Raw genomic sequence first — 20,349 nt, 5'->3', positions numbered from 1 at the left:
AAGAGACAGGACCGCAATACCACAGCAAGTCTGCGGCCGTGAGACCCCACCGCCCTGTGAGGTTTGAGAGAGGAACTGCTGGATTCAGGATTTCATGTTTCTGGGAGTGATGCTCCCCAGGAGAAAGTCGAGCAGTTGGCAGGACGTGGAAAAGCCATCTTTGGCCGGCAGAGAGACCATTTCCTTAACAATCCCACTTGGAAGCTACAGTGCTTCATAGACAAGCCGCGCAGGCGGACGGCCACCAGCCCACCCGCCGTCTCCTCCCTTCGCCTGAGAGACGCCCACCGCCGGGCTCGCGCCGGGCCACGCCCCTGCCTCGCGGCTCACCCCACCCTGCGGCTCTGGGGGTCCCGGCCCGGCGCCTTTTCCTACCTGGCTCTCTCGGGGGCTCCCCCACCCGCCGCTTGACCCGGGGCTGGGGAGGGCAGGTGCGGGGCGGATCGTTGGCCGCGCGGGTCCCCGCGGGAGGGGCAGGCGTCCGCGGTGACGGAACAGAAGCCGCGAGAGCCTCGGCGCTGCCCCCACAGCCTCGGCCGGGCGGCAGCCGGTCGGGGGCGCAGCATCCGCGCGCTCAGGGCCCGGCGGGCAGTAGCTCCCGCCGCCGCTCACTCGCCGGCCGACCGGCCGGGGAACCCGGGGCAGCCTCCGGCCCAGGGGCGGTGGCGGCGAGACCCCGCCCCGCCCAGCCGCCCGCGCCTATCGCGGTCCGCGGCCTGGTCACGCGGGGAGTGGCGCCGCGAGCTCCGGGCCATCGCCCGGCGGCGGCTAGAGTCGCGGCGGGCCGGGACGGGGGCGGAGGGCGGAGGGTAGAAATAGGGGCGGGCGGGCCGCGCCAGTCCCCGAGCCGCGCGCGCGGAGCCGACCGAGCCACGCCGAGGGCGCCGAGCGAGGCGGCCGAGCCCGAGCACCCATGCTGCTGCCGCTGGCCTGGGGCTCGCTCTTCTTCCCGGGGCTCTTCGGGGTCTGCACCTGGGGGCTGCGGCGCGCGCGGCCCGCCTGGACCCACCACGACTGCGTGATGATCAGCACCAGGTACGGGGCGAGCCCGCGCCGCCGCCCGGCTACCCGCCCCGGCCGCGCCCGCCCCGTGCCGAGCCCGGGGCGGAAAAGGGGGGCGACAGGAAGCGAGGGGGCTGCCTCCGGGGTCCTCGCCCCTCCGCGGCGCCGGCCGGAGCGCTCCGAGGACCCTGTGCGTCCTGCCCCAGAGGGAAGGAGGAAGACGGAGGTGGCTGGAGGCGGTTGCAGGGGAGGGGTGGGGGTGGCGAGAAGCGGGGGTCGGCTGCCCGCGCTGATGAGGACCGGGAGGAGCGTCTCCCGACCTCCGACATCTACCAGTGGCTTGGGGGGTCAGCAGCGGGGTGGCGGCCCTCGGTGCCCTGGCAGCCTGGGGAAAGTCAGGTTGCAGGGTTCTGGCTTCATGCTGTCCGTGGGGCTGGATTGAGGGCGCTCTTCACCACCCCACCCCGTTTCTCTTTTCTGCCGCTCGTTAGGCTGGTTTCTTCCGTGCAGGCTGTGTTGGCCACCGGGTCTGGGATCATCGTCATCCGCTCCTGCAGCGACGTGATCACCGACAGGTAACATCCGATGCGGATGCCGGTTGAAAGCTACACAAATCACAGCGCCGAACTCTTTCTAGGTTTCCACAGTTGAGTGGCTCACAGTCACTAGTTCTTTATCAGCGTAAGCCATCAGACAGCTGGTTAATGGGTGAAACTTGGGCACCATAATTAGTTCCCTCCTCTCCTCACCTCCTTCAGCATCGGCAGCTTAGAAATGCTAGAGAATGACATTTAGAGACTTGAGTCTGATTTAAGGCGTGTTAGAGGACAGTGTGGTCTATCGACCCAAGTTCTTTATGAGATTGATATCTGTGAAAATTACTCAAAAGTGAAAGTAAGGCTTTTGATGCTTTTAAATGACCTCCTGGGGTCCTGCTCTGGACTCCAGGGCCAAGGTATGTCCAGTGTGGTTAGTAGAGCCCTCCTAAAGAAAGGAACAAACCCCTCATCCCTTTCCTTACAAATGCTGCTTTCTTCTTTCATCTGAAAGATGAAGGTGATGAAGAGTTTCCTGGAGCTTTTGGAAAACTGACTCCTGTGTGTGTTAGAGCTCAGTCCAGGGCTGGGGCAGCAAATGTGCATCCGGTAAAACATATCATAAAGACCTGGGCTCTGCTTTGTATAGTATTTAGACCTGTGCAGTGGTGGTTCCCACCATCTCACCTCCCACTTTTAAAGCCATCCTTTTCATTTGTCTTCTCAGAATCACTCTTTCTTCCTCACAGATAAGTTGAAGAGCGACTGTCAAATGTGCGGGGAAAGTTAGTAGCCTGTCCTGATCCCTTTCTCATGGTGACTTGCTTAAAGTCTTGCTTTTTGCCTGTTGGGACTGGAATGGCAGGGGAGCCTGAGTGGGGTGTCTGATTCACTGTGGCCTGCAAATTCTGTGCCTGGATCTTACTTGAGATTTGTCCTGCCATCTTGATGTTTGTGCTTTTCTTTTTTTGCCTCTTTTTAGACAAGACCAGCTATTGGCAACGCACTGTAGATGCTGAGAGAAGACAGGTCAAGTGACTTTGACTGCATACATCTAAGGCTAACAGCTTTTGCTTGGCTGGATTCAATATGTATTTTAACTGAGCATTTTCTGATGTTGAAGCAAGCTCCCTCACTCCAGTCTGTCAGGTCAAACTTGACACCTGCCTCCTTTGCAGAGATAAAGGCAGATGCAGCCCCACAGTACTCCTGGGCAAGCTGCAGGGAGCTGCTACACATTTCAGAAAAGAGGTCTGCACACGATTAACTTTCAGTTCTTTAGCCCTGTGTCTCAGGGGCTTGGGCATCTGAGTTTGGCTTTCAGGGTCCTTCTTTTGTGTAACTTTATCCCTTAGATTCATTCTCTGCTTTCAGAATGGAGACAGACACCACCCTCACCTTACATGGATGTACAAGGATGCTCTAAAGGCACCTAGATCATCTGGCGGCAGGGAAAAAGCTTTCGAGGTTCATAGTCTGTTCATCCAAATATTTTTCTATCATATGCCCTTGAACTTTAGGCCTTCATATAGAATGTCTGTAGGTAGGAGGAGATGTCTATGAATCTTCCCAAATTATATGCAGAATGTGTGGGGCCAGGGCTTTCATCATCATCTTAAAGAGATCCAGATCCTTAAAAGGGCTGAGAGCCACAGCTCTAGGCAATTTCTCTATTTAAGCACGCACTTTTGTTTGTTTGTTTGTTTTGGCCATACTGTGAGGCTTGCTAGACCTTAGACCAGTGATCTGCCAGCAGAGACAGTGTAGAGTCCTAAACACAGTACCACCAGGGAATTCCCTAAGCACTTATATTTGGACAGTACTTTTTACATTTAAAAGGACTCTCAGGGCTCACCAGTGGCTCAGTGGTAAAGAATCTGCCTGCCAGTGCAGGAGACACAGGTTCAATCCCTGATCTGGGAAGATCCCACATGCTGCGGAGCAGCTGAACCCATGCACCACACTGTGGAGCCCGTGCTCTGGGGCCTGGGAGCTGCAACCACTGAAGTCCTCTTGCCCTAGAGCCGGTGCTCCGAAACAGGAGAACCATTGCGAAGAGTAGCCCCCGCTCATCGCAACCGGAGAAAAGCCTGTGCAGCAATGACCCGCCACAGCCAAAAATCAATAAATATAACTTAAACAATAAAAGAACTCTCATCAGGAATTTCCTGGAGGTCCAGTGGTTAGGACTGCACATGTTCACTGCCAAGGGCCCAGGTTCAATCCCTGGTTGGGGAACTTAAGATCCCATATGCTATGGCGGTATGGCCAATAAATAAATAAAAGAACTCTCCTACTTTAGACTTTCTAATCTTCACAATGACTTTATCAGGGAAGTAAGACAAGGATTATTATCTTCATTTAATAAAAGAAGTAGTTAAGGTCCAGGCTAGTGGTAGCTGAAATTATAATCCAGATTGCTTGCTAGTAAATCTTTGGGGAATTCTTCTGATAGCCACACTTTCTCATCTTACTGAATCGGTACTGTGTGCAAAATTTTAAAACCCTGGGCTCCACTCAAGGGGAGAGGTCAGTTATATTTCAGCTGAGCTTTTAGTAGCTCTTCATAGTTGTTTTAATTGAGATTGCTTCAAGAAAGCAGTGGAGACCACAGATGGGCAGCAGAATAAATATTGCATCTTTTTTTACCTCAATGGAACTTGGCTGTTAATTGACCTGCATGAATATTAAATCTGCCATTACTTGTTTGCCTGTTTCACAGCTTACTCATTACTTAGTTTTGCTGTGGTTAAGTGTGGAATGATTCAGGAACCAGAATGTGAATGGCACTCTATATATTCCCAGTGTTGCCTGTTCAGTGGATGTGCTCCTTTGGTTAAGTCACCCGGGACAAAGGTAAAGATACAGACGTGAGGCCCTTGGCACACCATGTGTAGTCTCTGGGGTATCGAGTCCTAAACAAGCACTGCAGGCAATTCTGATGTTTGGGTAGTTTGAGCCACATAATAGTGAAATGTTTCATCTACCTAACACGTGGGTACTCCATTAAACTTAGCTGATTTGGTGAGTCTAATCCTTCTCCAGATAGTACATCATTTTAATGTTTTTTTTTCACATATATTTTCTGTAGAATGGCTTTTCTGGGACCAAAATTTCTGAAATTATGTAGAGACTTCCCTTCAAATCTGCTCTGGGACAGTGATAATACTATCATTTTGACTCAGCAAATATTGATTCAACTCCTTTGGACAAGTAAATGGGAACCCTGTCTTTTGTCCGGGTTCTCTTTGGGTATCTGTCCGATGTAAGGTAGTCCTTGAGATCTGGGCTCGTTTCCAGACACATTTTTCTTAATGAATGGCAGAGTTCAGCTGTGCAGTTGTAAAGAAAATGGCCAGGGCTGCTTCCAGAAACTCCCTAGAGTGGGGCTGCAGACAGATGTAAGAGAGACTCAACTGCTGAGTAACAAGTGGAGTTAAACTGGAAATATTGGATTTGGGATGTGGGCTACCTTCCAAACCAGTTTCTTGGTGGGGCAATTGAATCATTGGTAGAGGTATCTACCTCAAAGTCAGCCTGTATCGCGAAGTACCAGAAAAGCCATTACAAATGAGTAGGCAAATAGTGATGGCAAGTCACCAAAACACAGGGTGCTGAGGGAATCCTTGCTTTCTAAGGCTTTGGCACTTACAAGTTTGCCCCGTAAATTTAAAGAAAGTTATTCACTCGCCCTGTCAGTTCGAGCATCTTCACTGTAAAGTATCTGGGGTCAAGACAGCTGATGAAGTACAAAGCCAAAGCAAATGTGTTTAAGTGGAGGCTGGCTGTGAACCTTCATAATTGATACCCATAATTACTTCCTGGACTGTGTATATGCTTTCTTTCAGGCACTGGCTTGCCCGAGAGTATGTCTGGTTTTTGATTCCCTACATGATCTATGACACCTACGCCATGTACCTCTGTGAATGGTATCGAGCCGGGGACCAGAGCAGCAGACATTCCCTCACCATTTTTCGAAACTTCCTAAGCAAAAACCGCCTCATGATCACACACCATGTGTTCATTCTGCTTGTTCTTGTGCCCATCGCCCAGGTAATGGCCTCCCGACAGCCACCAGATCACTCGTTTCTCTTGTTGAACTGGGCACCCTGACCATCAGATTCCCCCTTTTCCTCTCCGCTGCCTTACCCACCGCCCTCCTGCCAGCTGCTGCCACAGTGTAGGGAGGAATTACATCTGAAACTTCTGGTCCTCCTTACTGGTGATTCCCTAGCCCTCAAGGCTTCTCCAGCATTTGTCAAAGGTTCTGCCTTTAGTTCATTGAAGATTAAAAACCAGGGACTTCCCTGGTGATCCAGTGGCTAAAACTCCAAACTTCCAGTGGAGGGAGCCTGGGTTCGATCCCTGGTCAGGGAACTAGATCCCACATGCCACAGCTAAGACGTGGCATGGTAAAATAAATAAACATTTTTTTTAAAAAAGATAAAAACCAATATACAACATAAAGACTGTTTAAAGAAATGAGAGTAGCTCCATCAACTGGTTATTTGCCCTAATAGTGCCCAGAGAGGGCTGTATACATTATTTTGATGTCACAAAAGCACAGACTCTCAAAACAAACAGCCTCTTAATTTCTTCCCAGATCTGCTTTCCACCCCCCATAAAAAAACTCAGCCAACAAGGAAGAGAAACGGGAATGCAGAGGGGATAACGAGTCATTCCCGAGGACCTACCGGGTGACAGGTGTTTGGTTTAAAAACTCACAGCTTTCTAATAGTCATTAGAAATTATTAGAAATAATTAGACATGAGTTCCCTGGTTGCTCAGCGATAAAGTATCTGCCTGCAATGCAGGAGCCACAGGAGATGAGCGTTTGATCCCTGGGTTGGGAAGATCCCCTGGAGGAGGAAATGGCAATCCACTCCAGTATTCTTGCCTGGAGAATCCCATGGGCAGAGGAGCCTGGCGGGCTACAGTCCATGGGGTTGCAAGGAGTCAGACACAACTGAAGTGACTTAACACACACGCAAGCAATCAGATGTGATCATTAGAGAACCTGTTAGCCTTCTATGGTAGATGAAGAAAGTGGGGCTCTGAGCGTTTCCATACCTCCCCTCGGTGGTATACTGTGCTGTTGTTGCACGCTGTGCTGCTTTCCTGAAAGGATAAGAGGAGAAGCAAGAGGGCGTGATTTTGACAAGCCTCTCTTGACTGTTGGGACTCTAACATCAAGCATGGGGCCTGGCACGCATGTTATGGAACTGATCTGGCTTCAGTGTCCTTGGCAGGACTAAGTGGACAACCTGAAAGTGGGCTGCAGAGTTTCTTTTGGCTGACACTGAAATTCAGAGCAAGCCCCATGTGTGATGCAGTTGCCTCTGGACCCTGGGGATTCCGGGAACTATGGAAGCCCCCCCACTGTGAGCTGGTCTGCACTGGCCCATTGAGCACTTTCCCTCACCCCCCACCCCCACCCCCACCCCCACATGGTTGCTCAGGGTTACCCTTTTCAATAGCCCCAGTTAAGAACCTTCCTTCCGGTGGTTCCTCATCCTCCATTACTTATTTCCTCTTTCCTCTTTTCCTCTGCAGAAGCTCAGGGGAGAGCTTGGGGACTTCTTTGTCGGCTGCATCTTCACAGCAGAACTGAGCACTCCATTTGTATCGCTGGGCAGAATTCTGATTCAGGCATGTATGGGTGGAGTGGCAGAAATAGTGCCAAGGGAACTCTGCTTTTCCTAGGAGACGGGGGGTGGGGGTGGTTGGAGAAATCCCTTTAGTGCTACAAATAGTGGGGTAGGAGACCCCTGAACAGACTTAAAGTTCAGTTGGTCTTCCAAGTCAGGGGGGTGAAATTGTACATTTGATTTCACATTTGATCCAGTTCTTTATGGTGGCTCAGACAGTAAAGACTCTTCCTGCAATCCAGGGGACCCAGGTTTACTCCCTGGGTGGGGAAGATCCTCTGGAGAAGAAAATGGCTATTCACTCCAGTATTCTTGCCTGGAGAATTCCACGGACAGAGGAGCCTGGCGGGCTCCGTGGACTCACACAGTCGGACATGACTGAGTGACTTCCACTTTATATATAATTTTTCCTGGTCATAAATGTTTTTAAAATTATTTTTGGTTGCACTGGGTCTTCACTGGTGCTCTCGAGTTTTTTTCCTCTAGTTGCAGTGGTTGGGGGCTACTCATCCTTGTGTGTGGGCTCCTCATTGTCGCTTCTCTTGTTGCGGTGTGAGGATTCAGTAGTTGTGGCACATGGGCTTTGTTGCCCCGAGGCATGTGGAATCTTCCCAGACCAGGGATTGAGTCCATGTCCCTTGCATTGGCCGGTGGATTCTTAACCACTGGCCCACCAGGGAAGTCCACAGATTTTCTAATCTGCTGTTTCTGGGCTCCTGTCAGCTGGGTGGCTTTCACATCTCTGCTGGAAAAAATCTGAGACTGTATGCATGTATCAATACAGCAGAACTTAATGATCTTTTCTACAAGTGTCAGAAAAGGAGACGCTTGACCTGTACATTGTGGGACTCGGGCTAGTCACAACCCGCAGGTGACCTTGCTTTCTCCTTCCCTCTTCTTTTGCAGCTAAAGCAGCAGCATACCCTGCTGTACAAGGTGAACGGAATCCTCACACTGACCACTTTCTTCTTGTGTCGGATCCTCCTTTTCCCCTTTATGTACTGGTCGTACGGCCGGCAGCAGGGACTGAGCCTGCTCCGAGTGCCCTTCCACATTCCTTTCCACTGCAATGTGGCCAATGCCTTCCTCATCGCTCCCCAGATCTACTGGTTCTCTCTGCTATGCAAAAAGGCAGCCCGGCTCTTTGATGTTCCTCCAGCCAAAAAGGACACTTGATGGCTCCCATGAGTCAGGCAGCGAGGCCGCCTCCGCTCAGTATTCCCTGGACCAAATTGCAAATTGTGTCTTGGGTGGCCTCAGCCTTTTGGGTATTGTTCAGCAGATGGATTTGAGTTTTTCTAAACGATATTCAGTATCACCTCCCTCTTCTAACCTGCCCCTTTTGCAAAAGCACTTTTTCCCTTAGTAATAACTGTTGGATCCTGTCAGAGCTCCACTGGCAGCGAGGTGGTTTTAGTGCAGTGCCCAAGGATCCTTCTTTGGGTCTTACCTCCAGGGCTCTGGGAGGTAGAAACAGGGAGTGTGGAGAAAGGGGTACCAAGGTGCTAAGCAGCTGGGCATCTGCCTGGTCCTCATATTGGTGGCTCCCCACCTTTCCAACCACTCAGGGCAGTACCTAGACACTGGGCCAGCAGAAGCAAGTGATAACTTGGTTCTTTACATAATTTTTTGTGTCATAATGTACATAATGCTGGCCTGGGAAAATCACTGTGGGTAGGTAGTTTTTTATTGTTTACTAAATAACCCGTTGGTCCTTTGCCTCATTCTCATCCATGTGCCAAAATCCTGTCTACTGACTTCCAATCAGAAGTCTCTCTGGCAGGGTGCAGTAGGAGGCAGGGATGGGAGCCTGAAGCACCTGAGTAGGCAGGAAGGCCCGTGGGTGAGCACCTCTGCAGGCTGATTTGGAAAGACCAATGTCAAACTTAGGAGCTTGTTGTCAACAGGTAAGATACTGTTCCCTTTTTAAGCACCCTTAAGCCCAGCTTCTCCCATATCCACACATACAGGATGCTCTTGTTAAAACTACAGGGGTAACACAAAATGATGACTGCTGAGCTATTCACTGGGTAACCCCACTCTTTGACACTCCTTTTCCTATGGGGTAGGATGGACTTCAGTATTCCAAACCGTGAGATGTCTCGTCTAGACGGCTTCCTGATAAGCCAGAGCTTGTGGTCCAAAGCTTGTTCCTCTGAGTTACCACCATTTAGCCACAGAAGGCTGGAGAGCAAGAGTGCAAGACAGCCCTGGCCCAAATATGTTCTGTGGACTGACTCCTACCTACCATTTGCAAATAGCATCCTCTGGTGCCAACACTAATTATTCCATAACAATAAGGAAGGATTTTAGAAACTGCTACCATGGAATTTCTCCGCAAGTGGTATCGAAAAACTAGATTTTTTTTTAAAAAGTGCCTTTAATTCATTGTTGTCTCAACTTTTAGAAGTACTGAATGTGTGACAGTGTCTCAAATTTTGACTATTTCAGTCTTTAATGGGTGCCGTTTAAAAAAAATGCTGTAATTTTTTTTACCGTTTTGTTTACTATCAGTATATCTTTATTAATCACCCCTGTGGTGATTAAATTGCACTAATATTTTCCAACTTAATTCTCATTTGTGAAATACATTAATGCCGACTCCCAGTAAGTGACTATGTGTCTTTGTTTCTGGTCTGTGTTCTTATCAATGTAACTGGCAGAGGTGGGCTGTTGCGGAGAAAGGGGATATGTGAACACTTTTAGCCTCTAGGAGGGCCTCGCTCATACCTCTCTAAAGTGTTTCTGTAATTCACGGTGCCAAGAGTTCTAGACTTCACGCCCAGTGGTCACGTAACTTTAGGCCCTTTCTTCTCTTCCTAGGTGAATCCCAACTAGGAGTCAGGAGGGTGGAAACCCGATTGTAGGCCACAGACAGAGCCAGCCCACTAACCTGAACCCGAACCTAAAGGTGCAGGAGGGAACCCGAATACTGCCTCAGTATGATGGGGAGTATGGATCTGTCCTTCCTTGCCTCCCAGTTAAACACCTCACCAGTCGTCCGACAACCTTAAATTTGCCTTTTCATGCTTCCACACACACCATCTTCTACTCCCACATGTTTTTCAAAACCATGACAACCCATCCTAGGCACAAGATAATTGCACCCATCCTTTGAACATGTCTCTGCTGTGTTTACCAGTTTCAGTACAGCCCCTTTGGGATCCAGTGAATGGATGGAGGTAACACTGGGGGGCAGAAGTTCTTGACTGAAGACACTCATTTTCCGGAGGTTACTGACCTACCCCCCGAACACTTAATGTTCTTGGCCCAACCTCCTCCTCTTACAGTGGCTGCAGGCCTTGTGGGCACACAAATCACTTGGCCAACTGGTAGCAGAACAAGAGTCCTTTTCCTAGTTCCTGCCCTTTCCAAGACACCACAAAATGTCTCTTAAGAGTTTCAGTGCAAAAGAACGCATGTGCCTTGTAATCTGTCTACCTGAGTGTTTCACCTTTAGACTTCTTTCTAGGGAGAAGTGCAATGATGAACAAGTTCGCCCTAGCTAAGAGCTCAGGTCAAGGTGAGCCCAGTTTCAGAGTGTATTGAGGAGCCAAGACTGTTGAGAAACACTCAAAAAGAGGCAAGGTCAAACTCAAGAGAATTTTATTACAACCTGTATGTTACAAATACCTAAGAAACTATTTTCTTTACACTGTTACTGTCTTATTTTGAGGCTTGTGTACAATTCCACATGACTGAAAAGTTTCTGCTTCTCTGCTCCAGTCCCCATGGAGCCCACAAAGTGGAGGCCCGGCTGTTTTCTGACCCACGGAGGTCAGAAGTTGCTAATCTTCTGCAGGAGGGTTTGGCGTCGCTCCTCGGGGCTGATGTTCTCGGCGATGGACTTTAAGAAGCGCTGCTCATTTACTTTCTGGAGCAAGGAGCTGACGGAAGGGTTGGTCTTGCTCAGCGTTTCGTAGCAGGTGAGGATCTCCAAGGCCAAGACATAGAGAGGTTCACAGACCTCCTGGGGGACCATGGCCATGATGTGCAGAACATGACAGAACACCTGGGTGTAGAAAAACAGGGTTTCCTGGGTCAGGTCCTGCTCTTGTCCTTGGGCCCAAGGGCCAACCGACTGTATCAACCGAACGGAGTCCAGGAGATTGGTCAGACTGTTGCAGAGGAGCTTGACCACGTGGCTCCAGCCCTCCACGGGGAGCCAGTTACGGCAGCTCTGGCTGCAGAGAAACTGAAAAGCTCTAAGCAAGAGTACAGAGAGTTGGAGCTCCTGGGCAAAGGGCTTCAGGTTGAGCAGAGGAACAAATTGTATATACTCCAGGCTGTAGGGGACATGCAGGAGTTGCTTCTCCAACAGTCTCCGGGTCAACTGGTGAAGGCACTGCCATTCCTGGGGGCTGCACCATGGCATGACCTGCACTAGGGCCACCAGGAAGCCCTTGCTGAACAACCTGACCTCCTCAGGGTTGCCCACATCCACCACCAGGAGGGCGAGCATCTGCTCAGAGATGCTGCTAGAGATGGAGGAGCACTCCATCCAGGCCAGGAGGCCTGTACCGGGCCCATACCCGGGGTGGGCCTGGGAGGTCCACTCGTCCTCAGAAAGCTTACAGATCTCAAAGAGCGTGGCTGGTACCTCACACTTGAAGTGGCCCTCAAAGAAGCTCTTCAGTCTCAGGCCCACAGTCCAGTCCAGTTGCTCCAGCTTCCGGTGGAGCCAGGACAGGGACTTGACCCAGGTGTCCGGGGAGAAGGTGTCGGCGTTAGCTGAGACCACCTCACAGAGGAGCTCCAGGATGTGGATGGCCAGGTCCTTCCCATCCAGGGGGAGACAGCGCTTCTCCTTGGGGAGCTGCCAGTATTTGCTGAAGCCATCAAGGAGCTGGCACAGGCTGAAGATGAGCGGGAACGGAGAGCAGGACTGCAGCCAGTATTCCTCCAGGTTTGTGCTCCCTTCCAGAGTCTGGACGAAGATCCTCAGACTGAGGTCCACCTCTTTGACTTCCAGCATTAAGAAAGGCAGGACGAACTCCTTTAGCACCTCATCTGGCTCGAGCAGAGCAGCAACTGGAATCCCTTGGGGCTTTGTAGGACTTACCAGGCAGCTCAGGAGCTCCAGAAACTGCTTCTCCTCCCGGGGTGTCGAGAGCTTGGTCCAGACCGTTTCTTTGAGACAGGACACCACAAATGTGGTGGAGCGGTCGGGCCCCTGCTCTTCCGTGAACCGGAGGGCGGGGAAGGCAGTGAGAATCTGAGCCAGGAACTTGTGGGTGCCAAAGTTGACCACAGCCATGCTGCACACTTTCTTCACCGTGATCTCCGGGTGCAGGATGACCAGGCGGGCCACAGAAGCAACAGCCTTAGCCAAGCCCTGTTCAGAGGCGCTCTGTGTGAGCTGGTTGAAAGTTGTGTTGAGGTCCTCCTGAAAGCCCTCCAAGTGAGCTAACAATTTCTCGGAGAGGCCCTTGCGCCCCCAGGAGAGCAGGACCCCAGAGAGGACTTTGTTTTTATCTGGCAGCGAGAGGTGTGCATAACACTCCAGGATCAAGTTGACCACCTGTTTGATCTGAGGTTCGGAGACGGCCCTGTCTGTCGTGCTGACTTCCATCACCGTCTCCAGCAGCTTTAACACCAGGCCCGGCTCTCGGAAGAGAGCCCGGTTGTTGAGCAGGCATGACAGCCACTCGTCCGAGAAGGCCCACTTCCTCTCGGAGGCGAGGATGTAGCACATCTCCGTGTGGCGGTCCATCCTCTGCTCGATGATGGCCATGGCGATGGAGGCGGTGATGTCCTGCTCGCTGCCCTTGCTCCTCACCACCCTGTTCGTCTTCCTCAGGAAGTCCCCCACGCACTCTGCCAGCTCAGAGACCACCTGCCTCTCCTCCTTGGCCAGGCTGGTGGTGTCCAGGTAGAGCCTCAGGTTCTGGCTGAAGGAGGTCAGGCTGTCGCAGAGCCGGAAGCTGTCGTAGCTGGTCCCCTGGTTGCTATTGAGCAAGGCCTGCAGCTCCTCCCCCCACTGCTGCAGCAGGCTGCGCAGGAACTCGAAGCCCACGAAGATGGTCTCACTAGGCAGCCTGGCCAGGGAGGTCAGGCTGATGTCCCGCTCCGCCTCCTTCACCTTCTCTGCCAGTGCCTGTTGGTGATATGGGTTCTGGGTGTCCGAGTTCCACACGGAGATCACCGTGGCCAGCTTGTCCAGGTACACAGTCGCGGACACTTCCTGGGGATCCTCCTCCATCAGCGCAAACACGGTCAGCATGTCAGCCAAGTTGGCTAAGGCGCAGCACTTCATCCCGGGGCACAGGATCCTGTCTTGGATTTGTTTCAGCCCCGTGAGCAGCATGGCCAGCAGGGGCATGGTTGGACACACATCTGGATCGGACTTGAACCTCTTCGGGGGGTGGGAGAAGTCATCAGAGGAGGACAGGTACTTGTGGGCCATTGTCCGGAACTGGGAGAGCAGGGGGTCCTGCTGATTGCCCTTGTGCTTCATCATTTCCCACCAGACGTCGAGGAAGAAGGCCACGTCCTTGGAAGAAGTGTCAATGGTCATGTGCTCCAAAAAGCGCTCTAGTTCTGCACGGCAGACAGTGGTGGGCAGGGCCATCAGGAGTTGGATAAAGAGTCCAGAGGCTTCCAGTGACTTGAGCAGCTCAAAGAGGACTGTGTGATTGATGGTGGGGATCATGTTGCCCACAGAGAAGAACACATCTTCCTGCCAGCGGGTTTCCATGTCGGAAGGGGTGATGGGGTAGGGCTCTAGCACCTTGGCCCAGATGATGATCAGCGCTTTCTTCTTCCAGGCAAAGGGCTGGGAGCAGGCTGTGGCAGAGGAGATCTCCCTCAGAGCCTCCACAATGGGCCGCCCAACGTGCTCCCAGTCAGACTTGGTCAATTCAGCCAGCGCTTTGGGGCGGAACAGCTGCTCGGCCAGCAAGAAGCCCCCGTGCAGGATAGTCATTTCCTCACAGATATTCAAAGGTCCTGTGAAGACAGAAGTCCAACAGGATAGAACATGGTGAAAAATTTTCCCGAACAGTAAGCAGAGGTTAGAGAGAGACAGCAGTTGGTTGGTGGGCTGTCATGATTAGGGGTACAGATGATAAGGGTTCTGAATGAGATCGGTGGGAGCAGGGAAAAAGGGGTGGCTCCAGGAGCTGCTGCAGACCTGGAGTCAAAGGATTTACCTGAGGAATCAAAAAGGACTCCCAGCTCTCTAGGGGCTTCCCTGGTGGCTCAGTGATAAAGAATCTGCCCTCTAATGCAGGAGACCTGGGTTCAATCCCTTGGTCAGGAAGAGTCCCTGGAGAAGGAAATGGCAACCCACTCCAGTATTCTTGCCTGGGAAATCCCATGGACAGAGGAGCCTGGCAGGCTTATAGTCCAGTGGGGGTCACAAGAGTCGGACATGACTTAGCGATTAACTGACAACAACAAAGCTCTCTAGCCTGCAACTGGGAAGACAACAGGCACCGCTGGACACAGGGGACACAAGAATTGGGCTGGGAGGGAACACTGGTCAGTTTTGGTCATTTGGAGTTTGAAGGAAGAACATTAAAGTAGAGATGTCCTCTGGCAATGGGAACAGGGGGCTGGAAAGTAAGCCTTGAAAGGTAACTCAAGGAATCTGCCTGGAGGTGAGGCCCTCCAGCAAAGGATAGACCAGCAGAGGCTTTGGGGAGGAAGTGTTGAGAGAGAGAGAGAGAGAAAGAAAACACAAGGACAGGACCAAACTACAGCAGCCACCAAGTATGTACTGCAGGACACGACACTGAGCTTCTAAGTAACAATATAGACTAGGAGGGGGCATGGACCAGGGCTGTGGGTACAGCAGCACTCAGACAAGTCCGGCCTCCTTACTTTTCTCCAAAAATCTTGTCTTGCAAATGGATCTCAAATGGTCTGCCTTTTAAGGAAACAATTCAATTCCTACAACTTTTTCCATCAGAGAATAAGCTGCTAAGGGTCCTGGTTTCTTTTGTAGAAACCAAGAGGAAAATAGATAAAAAAGACTGCACTTGATTCAGAAGAGTCCTTCCTTCAGTGAGCCATGAGTCGACATAGATTTAGCAAGGAAGGGGATGTTTAGACAGACATGTATTAAATCCTAGCTCAGCCATTCAAAAGCAGTGTCATCTTGGACAGATTACTTCTCTGAGCTTCCCTTCTGCATATGTGGGGATAATACAGACTGCACATTATAACTGTGAGGGTCAAATATTAACAGTATATACTAGTCAAGCCCTTGGCATTGGGTCTGTGCCCACTGTTGGCTCCCAAACCCATCTCTCAGGGCTGCTGAGGATTAAATAAGATATAGCTACAATAAGTCCGACATGACTGAGTGACTGAACAACAATAAGACAGGACAGAGTCTGAGACTTCCCTGATGATTGAGTGGTTATAACTCCAGGTTTCCAATGCAGAGGGCCAGGCAGGGTTCAATCCCTGGTCAGGCAACTAGATCCCACATGTCACGACTAAGACTGGGTGCAACCAAAAAAAGAAAAAACCCTGATGAGGTGCTTGATGAACTCTGGTTCCCCCAAACCTTTCCACCGTTGGCAGAACTAGAATCTTGCCCCTATTCTTTCCCTTCCTCCAGCTCAGAAACATGAGACAGAGCTCTCGAAGGTGTATTTCCTTTGGTTGAGAAACTAAATCACTGTACAAACACTGCTCACTCTTCAATATTCCTGACTTCTCCCCTCTCTCTCAGGGCCAGTCCCTTGTGCCCCCAAAGATACAGCTTCTCCATCTTCATGGGCCAGGGTTCTATCCTGCCCTTTCCATTAGGAGCGTAAATACACTGTTTTCTGCTGCAATCCACTGTTTGCGAGGGCACGCCACCTGGCTGCCCAGTGGCGGAGGCAGACTCCCAGGAAGAGCTGGGTTGCTGAGGAGTCTCCCTGGGGGTTCTGGGCCTTCTTTCTGGCTCAGGCTGCTCTGCCAGGGCCCCCAAATAGGCTCCCTTCTGACTCTGTACATTTAATTTTATATGCACTATCCACTCAGTTGAGATGTTTGGAACCAGAGACTCACCTTCCAGGGACATTTGTGCTACCTGAAGGAGTAAGTCCCAGAAGCAGTTAATAGCTGGGCAAATCCCAAGTGTTTTATCACTTATGGTTAACTGGTGCTTGTGAGTGCCCACTCCTTATGTTGATTAAGTGCTTACTCTGTACCAGGCACTGTGCTGGTTGGTATGCGTATAAGATCTCTTTTGATGGTGACATCAACCTTTTGAGGACCATTCCTGTTTCAGACTGAGAACGTTAAGACTCAGAAGCAATTTGCGCAGGATGTCGGAACTCCAAAGCGGTGGGGCTGGGAGAGAGATCACCTCAGCTTCAGGCTCCAAACTCTTCCAACTCTACCCTCTACCACGGAGGAGCTGGCTGGGGGCAGGGTCCAGAATATTCCTCTACAGCCTCCTAACACTGGCACACCTTTGGAAGCCTCACCCCAGCCCTTCCAGGACAGCCTCCAGGTCTCAGTCCCTTAAGAGCACGTCTGGCGGGAGGGGGGGTGGCGCTGGGCAAGCAGCTGCAAATTTATACCAGCTCCCCACTCCCTTCTCCCAGACCTGGCCTCTCAGTATTCAAGAGGCACGTGCCACCTCGGCTGCTGCAACCGGCGCCCACAACTGCTGGTCTGAAAAACACTAGTCCCGCGCAAAGGCACCAGGCTCGACCCTGTACACACGTGACCTCAGTGAAAAGTTGCCCAAACTCTGGTGAAACGGATATGGTATCATCTCCTTCTATCCACGAGCACCTCAAGAGAGTCAGACACTTGCTCAAGAACTCAACAGACGTTCAATGAATGAGACTGTTAGGGATCCAAGCGGATTCTCCCAGGCGCTCCCGGAGACCGGCCTTTTCCAAAACACGTGCCCGAACCTGACAACTCTCGGGAACGTAAACTTCTCATCCGCTGGGCCCTTCACGTGGAAAGGGGCCCGGAGCTGGCCAGAGGCGGGCGGAGGAGTGGTTGGCTAGAGCCCGACATCCCGACCCCCGGTCTCCAGGACACCCTCGCCTTCCCAACTCCCTCCGCGGCCCAGAGGTCTCCCTGAGCCCAGGCCCGCTCAGCACTGCCTGGTCACCGGTTGTGGGACCGCGGCCCACGTGGGCCCGGGCCTGGGAAGCCGAGCACCCACCTAGGTCCATGGCGGCGACTCCGGCGGCGGCGCGGGCCGCCCCTCCCCCTCCCCCTCCGCGCTGAGAGGACGACGTCAGCGTCACGACACAATGGGCGGCCCCGGGGGGCGGGACAATAGGCCGTGCCTCGGCCCCCGCTAGCAGTCTCAGCTCGGGATCCGGGCGGTACAGACCCGGCCTCCGCCGCCCCACGCGCACGCGCGGTCCCACCCAACCGCCGGCGGCGTCAGGACCGCCAGGCCCACAGCGCCCCCTATCGGCCGGAGTCCTCCCACCAACGAACAGGCAGGTACCCGGGCCCCGCCCCTCCCTCTTCCCGGGCCCCGCCCCCAAAGGACCGCCCACTACCCCCAGCCCAGTCCCCTCCGCGCGCAGCCAGAAGTCAGTGCAACCCCCGTTTCCTGGGTTCCAGTTGGTCCTTCCCGTTAGCTCTGTCCTCGGCCTCGCATTCTCCAACATCCTGTAACCCCCCTGCCACAGTTCACCCTCACTAAATACCCCTCCCCAGGCTGCCCATTAACTCGCATGGACACATCACTCCTTGAGAGCCTTCCTCCCCCACAGCGGGGCTCCTGTCCCACTCCAACACGCGTGGTCCTCAGCACTCTTCCTTCTGACAGCAGCAGTTGCCCCATTATTTTCTGGCATCACAAACACCTTTGAAATGTTAACGGTTGTCCTTCGCAGAAAATGCATGGTGCGAGCCAGAACGCCTGTGTGGAAGATCTAATCCAAGGGGCCCCCGTTTGTAATCTGTACTGTTAAGAAAGCCCACGCTTGACGCCTCACTGAGAAAACACACGCATATCCTCTGTCCTTCCCACACATTGTCTTGTCTCCCTTTCCCTCCTTCCCGGCCTTAATCACCCGCCTCGAATGTTTCTAACTCTCCATCCTCCAGCTTCTAGTGCCAGGCACCACCTAGAAAAGACAGCAGGGCCCAGCCTCAGCACCCTCAATGTGCCAAGTGGAGTTTGAGATGGCCTGCGCTGCCATCAAGCAATTGAAGGCGCCGGTGAGCGATCAGGAGAAATTGTTGGTGTACAGCTATTACAAACAGGCCACCCAGGGCGACTGCAACATCCCAGCCCCACCTGCCACCGACCTGAAAGCCAAGGCCAAGTGGGAGGCATGGAATGTAAATAAAGGGATGTCCAAGATGGATGCCATGAGGATCTACATTGCCAAAGTGGAAGAACTAAAGAAAAATGAAGCTGGTTAGGGAGGACAGGGCAGCAGGGTGGCTCTGGTAGGGAAGGAGGCAGTTTAAAGACCTTTTGAGGGCCGAAGTGTCCTGAGGCTGTAACCACCACCGTAGCTGAGACCTCAATAAATCACTTTAACTTCACGATGGTGACGGCTGCTGCACAACTGATGAATAGTGTGTGTGTGATAAAAAGAGAGTCCTGAGGGGGAGGGATCCAAAATCTATGAAAGGGTCTCTCCTTGAGGGAAAGTTCTGTTGAAACTGGCTTTCTGTAGGATTGAGTTCCCAGCCTTCCTTTTCCCAGAGCATATGTAGATATTCAGCAGAAGCAGAGGAGCTGGGGAAGAATCACGCTCAGACTTGAGGTCAGTGAGACCATCCTCCTGAGGTTCAACCTCTGGGAAGGGGAGGGGGAGAAGGAAGGAGAGGAGTCTGAGGCCCCTTGTCTCTCCAGGGACTGTTGATTCACTATTAACCCAACATTATAGGGGTGGGGGTGGGGCCTGGTCTTCCGAAAAGCTGAAGTTAAGTCCCACTACCAAAAGCCCCTACTGAACACAGGCCTGGTGAAGTTAATGTTTTGAGGGAAGTCACACTTTGAAACTGATGAATTGATGCATCACAACACAGCAGTTGAGAAACATTGGAATGGATGGTTTCAAAATCCTTGCCTCTGAAAGACACATTTAAGACCATGCAACCAAATTTTTCTTGGGACCAGTCCCTCAGCTAGCCTTGGTTTCCGCTTGGGGATGTTTGTTGGACAGTGTGTATACATATGTAAGTGGGATTTGCTTCGGGAGCACAACACATCCCTTGACCTGTGCTGGGGCTAAGGCACCTAAGCTCAGCGTCTCCTCTTAAGTGTTTTCATTGAGTCATCAATGCACAATGGTGCCCTGAGACAGGAGTGCTAAATGGTATTATTAAAGACATTCCAGAGAAGAAAAGTCGGCTATGGCATGGAATTTCCCAATACTCTCAATTAAAAACTGTTTTCCTAGCTCATGACATCAGGCCAGCTCCAGTTCATGGAGCACTCTTTAACAATAGAATCAACAACCATAAAGAAGACTCAAAGGGTAAAGGAAACCAGATCTGGCCAGGTATCTTCTTCAAGAACTTGTGTTCACATATTCTCAGAAAGTTGCTACAGACTAACCGCATTACCTAAGAATCACATGTACTCAGGATACCACAGTGACTAAAGGCCTATTCCTTTTAACTATAAATTGGACAAGACCCACACTGTACAATGGTGCTGTTCTCTCTGGAAGATACTATGAATACATTTTGAGGCTTTTAGGACCATGATTCATATTAAATGTGAATTAATAGTAAAAATAATAATAGAACACCTTGTTCCAAAATATGTCAATTTAAGTGCTGTAGTATATAGCCATACCATTCTGTAAATCACTATAAAACCCAATAAACTATACCATAAGGACTCTAGACAGCAACTGCAGAATCCTTTTTTTTTAAGTAAGGTATACTATACACAGTGTGCTAAAATTTTTGGGGAAAGAACGTATGTGTATGCTTAACGAGGAGAAAGAGGGGGTATGGGATTGATGGGGAGGAACAAGGCTTTTCAGTAAGTACGTTTTTATACTGTTTATATTTTTGAACCACTGGCTCTATTACCTTATAAAGATGTCTGAGGCAAAGGTGCTTTACTTCTCTTTAAGGACAGAGTAATAAGTTTTCTACAGATTTCCCAAGGGTAAAGGAAAGCTATCTTAGACCAAACTGAAATGTCCCATCAACTTCTACCATAAATTTCAGTGGACAATGGGGAACCCTCCTGGAAACTCCGCTAGACCACA

General features: G+C 51.4%; 3 protein-coding genes across 4 annotated transcripts; 2 read left to right on the top strand and 1 right to left on the bottom strand.

The window, feature by feature from the left end:
• The first annotated feature begins 871 nt into the window (after nucleotides 1-871).
• On the top strand, nucleotides 872-9,797 carry TLCD3A (TLC domain containing 3A). 2 transcript variants are annotated; one of them, XM_043903315.1, is made up of 5 exons: nucleotides 872-1,035; nucleotides 1,494-1,577; nucleotides 5,387-5,591; nucleotides 7,092-7,187; nucleotides 8,093-9,797. In XM_043903315.1, the coding sequence occupies exons 1-5, from the start codon at nucleotides 914-916 to the stop codon at nucleotides 8,360-8,362; spliced, it is 777 nt and encodes a 258-aa protein (XP_043759250.1). In that variant the 5' UTR covers nucleotides 872-913; the 3' UTR covers nucleotides 8,363-9,797. The 2 variants fall into 2 exon arrangements, with proteins under 2 accessions (XP_043759250.1, XP_043759251.1); XM_043903316.1 differs by lacking the exons at nucleotides 5,387-5,591; nucleotides 8,093-9,797 and having other exon boundaries at nucleotides 7,092-7,149.
• A 978-nt stretch (nucleotides 9,798-10,775) lies between these two features.
• GEMIN4 (gem nuclear organelle associated protein 4) lies at nucleotides 10,776-17,563 on the bottom strand. Its single transcript, XM_043903313.1, has 2 exons — nucleotides 17,313-17,563; nucleotides 10,776-14,134 (listed from the first exon to the last, which is right to left on the bottom strand). The coding sequence occupies exons 1-2, from the start codon at nucleotides 17,320-17,322 to the stop codon at nucleotides 10,965-10,967; spliced, it is 3,180 nt and encodes a 1,059-aa protein (XP_043759248.1). The 5' UTR covers nucleotides 17,323-17,563; the 3' UTR covers nucleotides 10,776-10,964.
• Nucleotides 17,564-17,851: 288 nt separating this feature from the next.
• LOC122694495 (diazepam-binding inhibitor-like 5) lies at nucleotides 17,852-18,658 on the top strand. The gene has a single exon (XM_043903314.1). It carries the CDS (start codon nucleotides 18,272-18,274, stop codon nucleotides 18,533-18,535), a length of 264 nt encoding a protein of 87 aa, XP_043759249.1. The 5' UTR covers nucleotides 17,852-18,271; the 3' UTR covers nucleotides 18,536-18,658.
• The last annotated feature ends 1,691 nt before the right edge of the window (nucleotides 18,659-20,349 follow it).

The sequence above is a fragment of the Cervus elaphus genome, chromosome 5 (genome assembly GCF_910594005.1).
Source record: "Cervus elaphus chromosome 5, mCerEla1.1, whole genome shotgun sequence".
Lineage (NCBI taxonomy): Eukaryota > Metazoa > Chordata > Mammalia > Artiodactyla > Cervidae > Cervus > Cervus elaphus.
This window is presented reverse-complemented; position numbering and strand designations above follow the sequence as displayed.

What these genes read in the sequence shown, in the direction of transcription:
- LOC122694495 (XM_043903314.1), top strand. Translation starts at nt 18,272, where the DNA reads ATGTGCCAAGTGGAGTTTGAGATGGCCTGCGCTGCCATCAAGCAATTG.
- TLCD3A (XM_043903315.1), top strand. Translation starts at nt 914, where the DNA reads ATGCTGCTGCCGCTGGCCTGGGGCTCGCTCTTCTTCCCGGGGCTCTTC. An exon ending in TGCGTGATGATCAGCACCAG is followed by an intron (nt 1,036 to 1,493) that starts GTACGGGGCGAG and finishes GCCGCTCGTTAG; the next exon opens with GCTGGTTTCTTCCGTGCAGG. An exon ending in TGGGCAGAATTCTGATTCAG is followed by an intron (nt 7,188 to 8,092) that starts GCATGTATGGGT and finishes CTTCTTTTGCAG; the next exon opens with CTAAAGCAGCAGCATACCCT.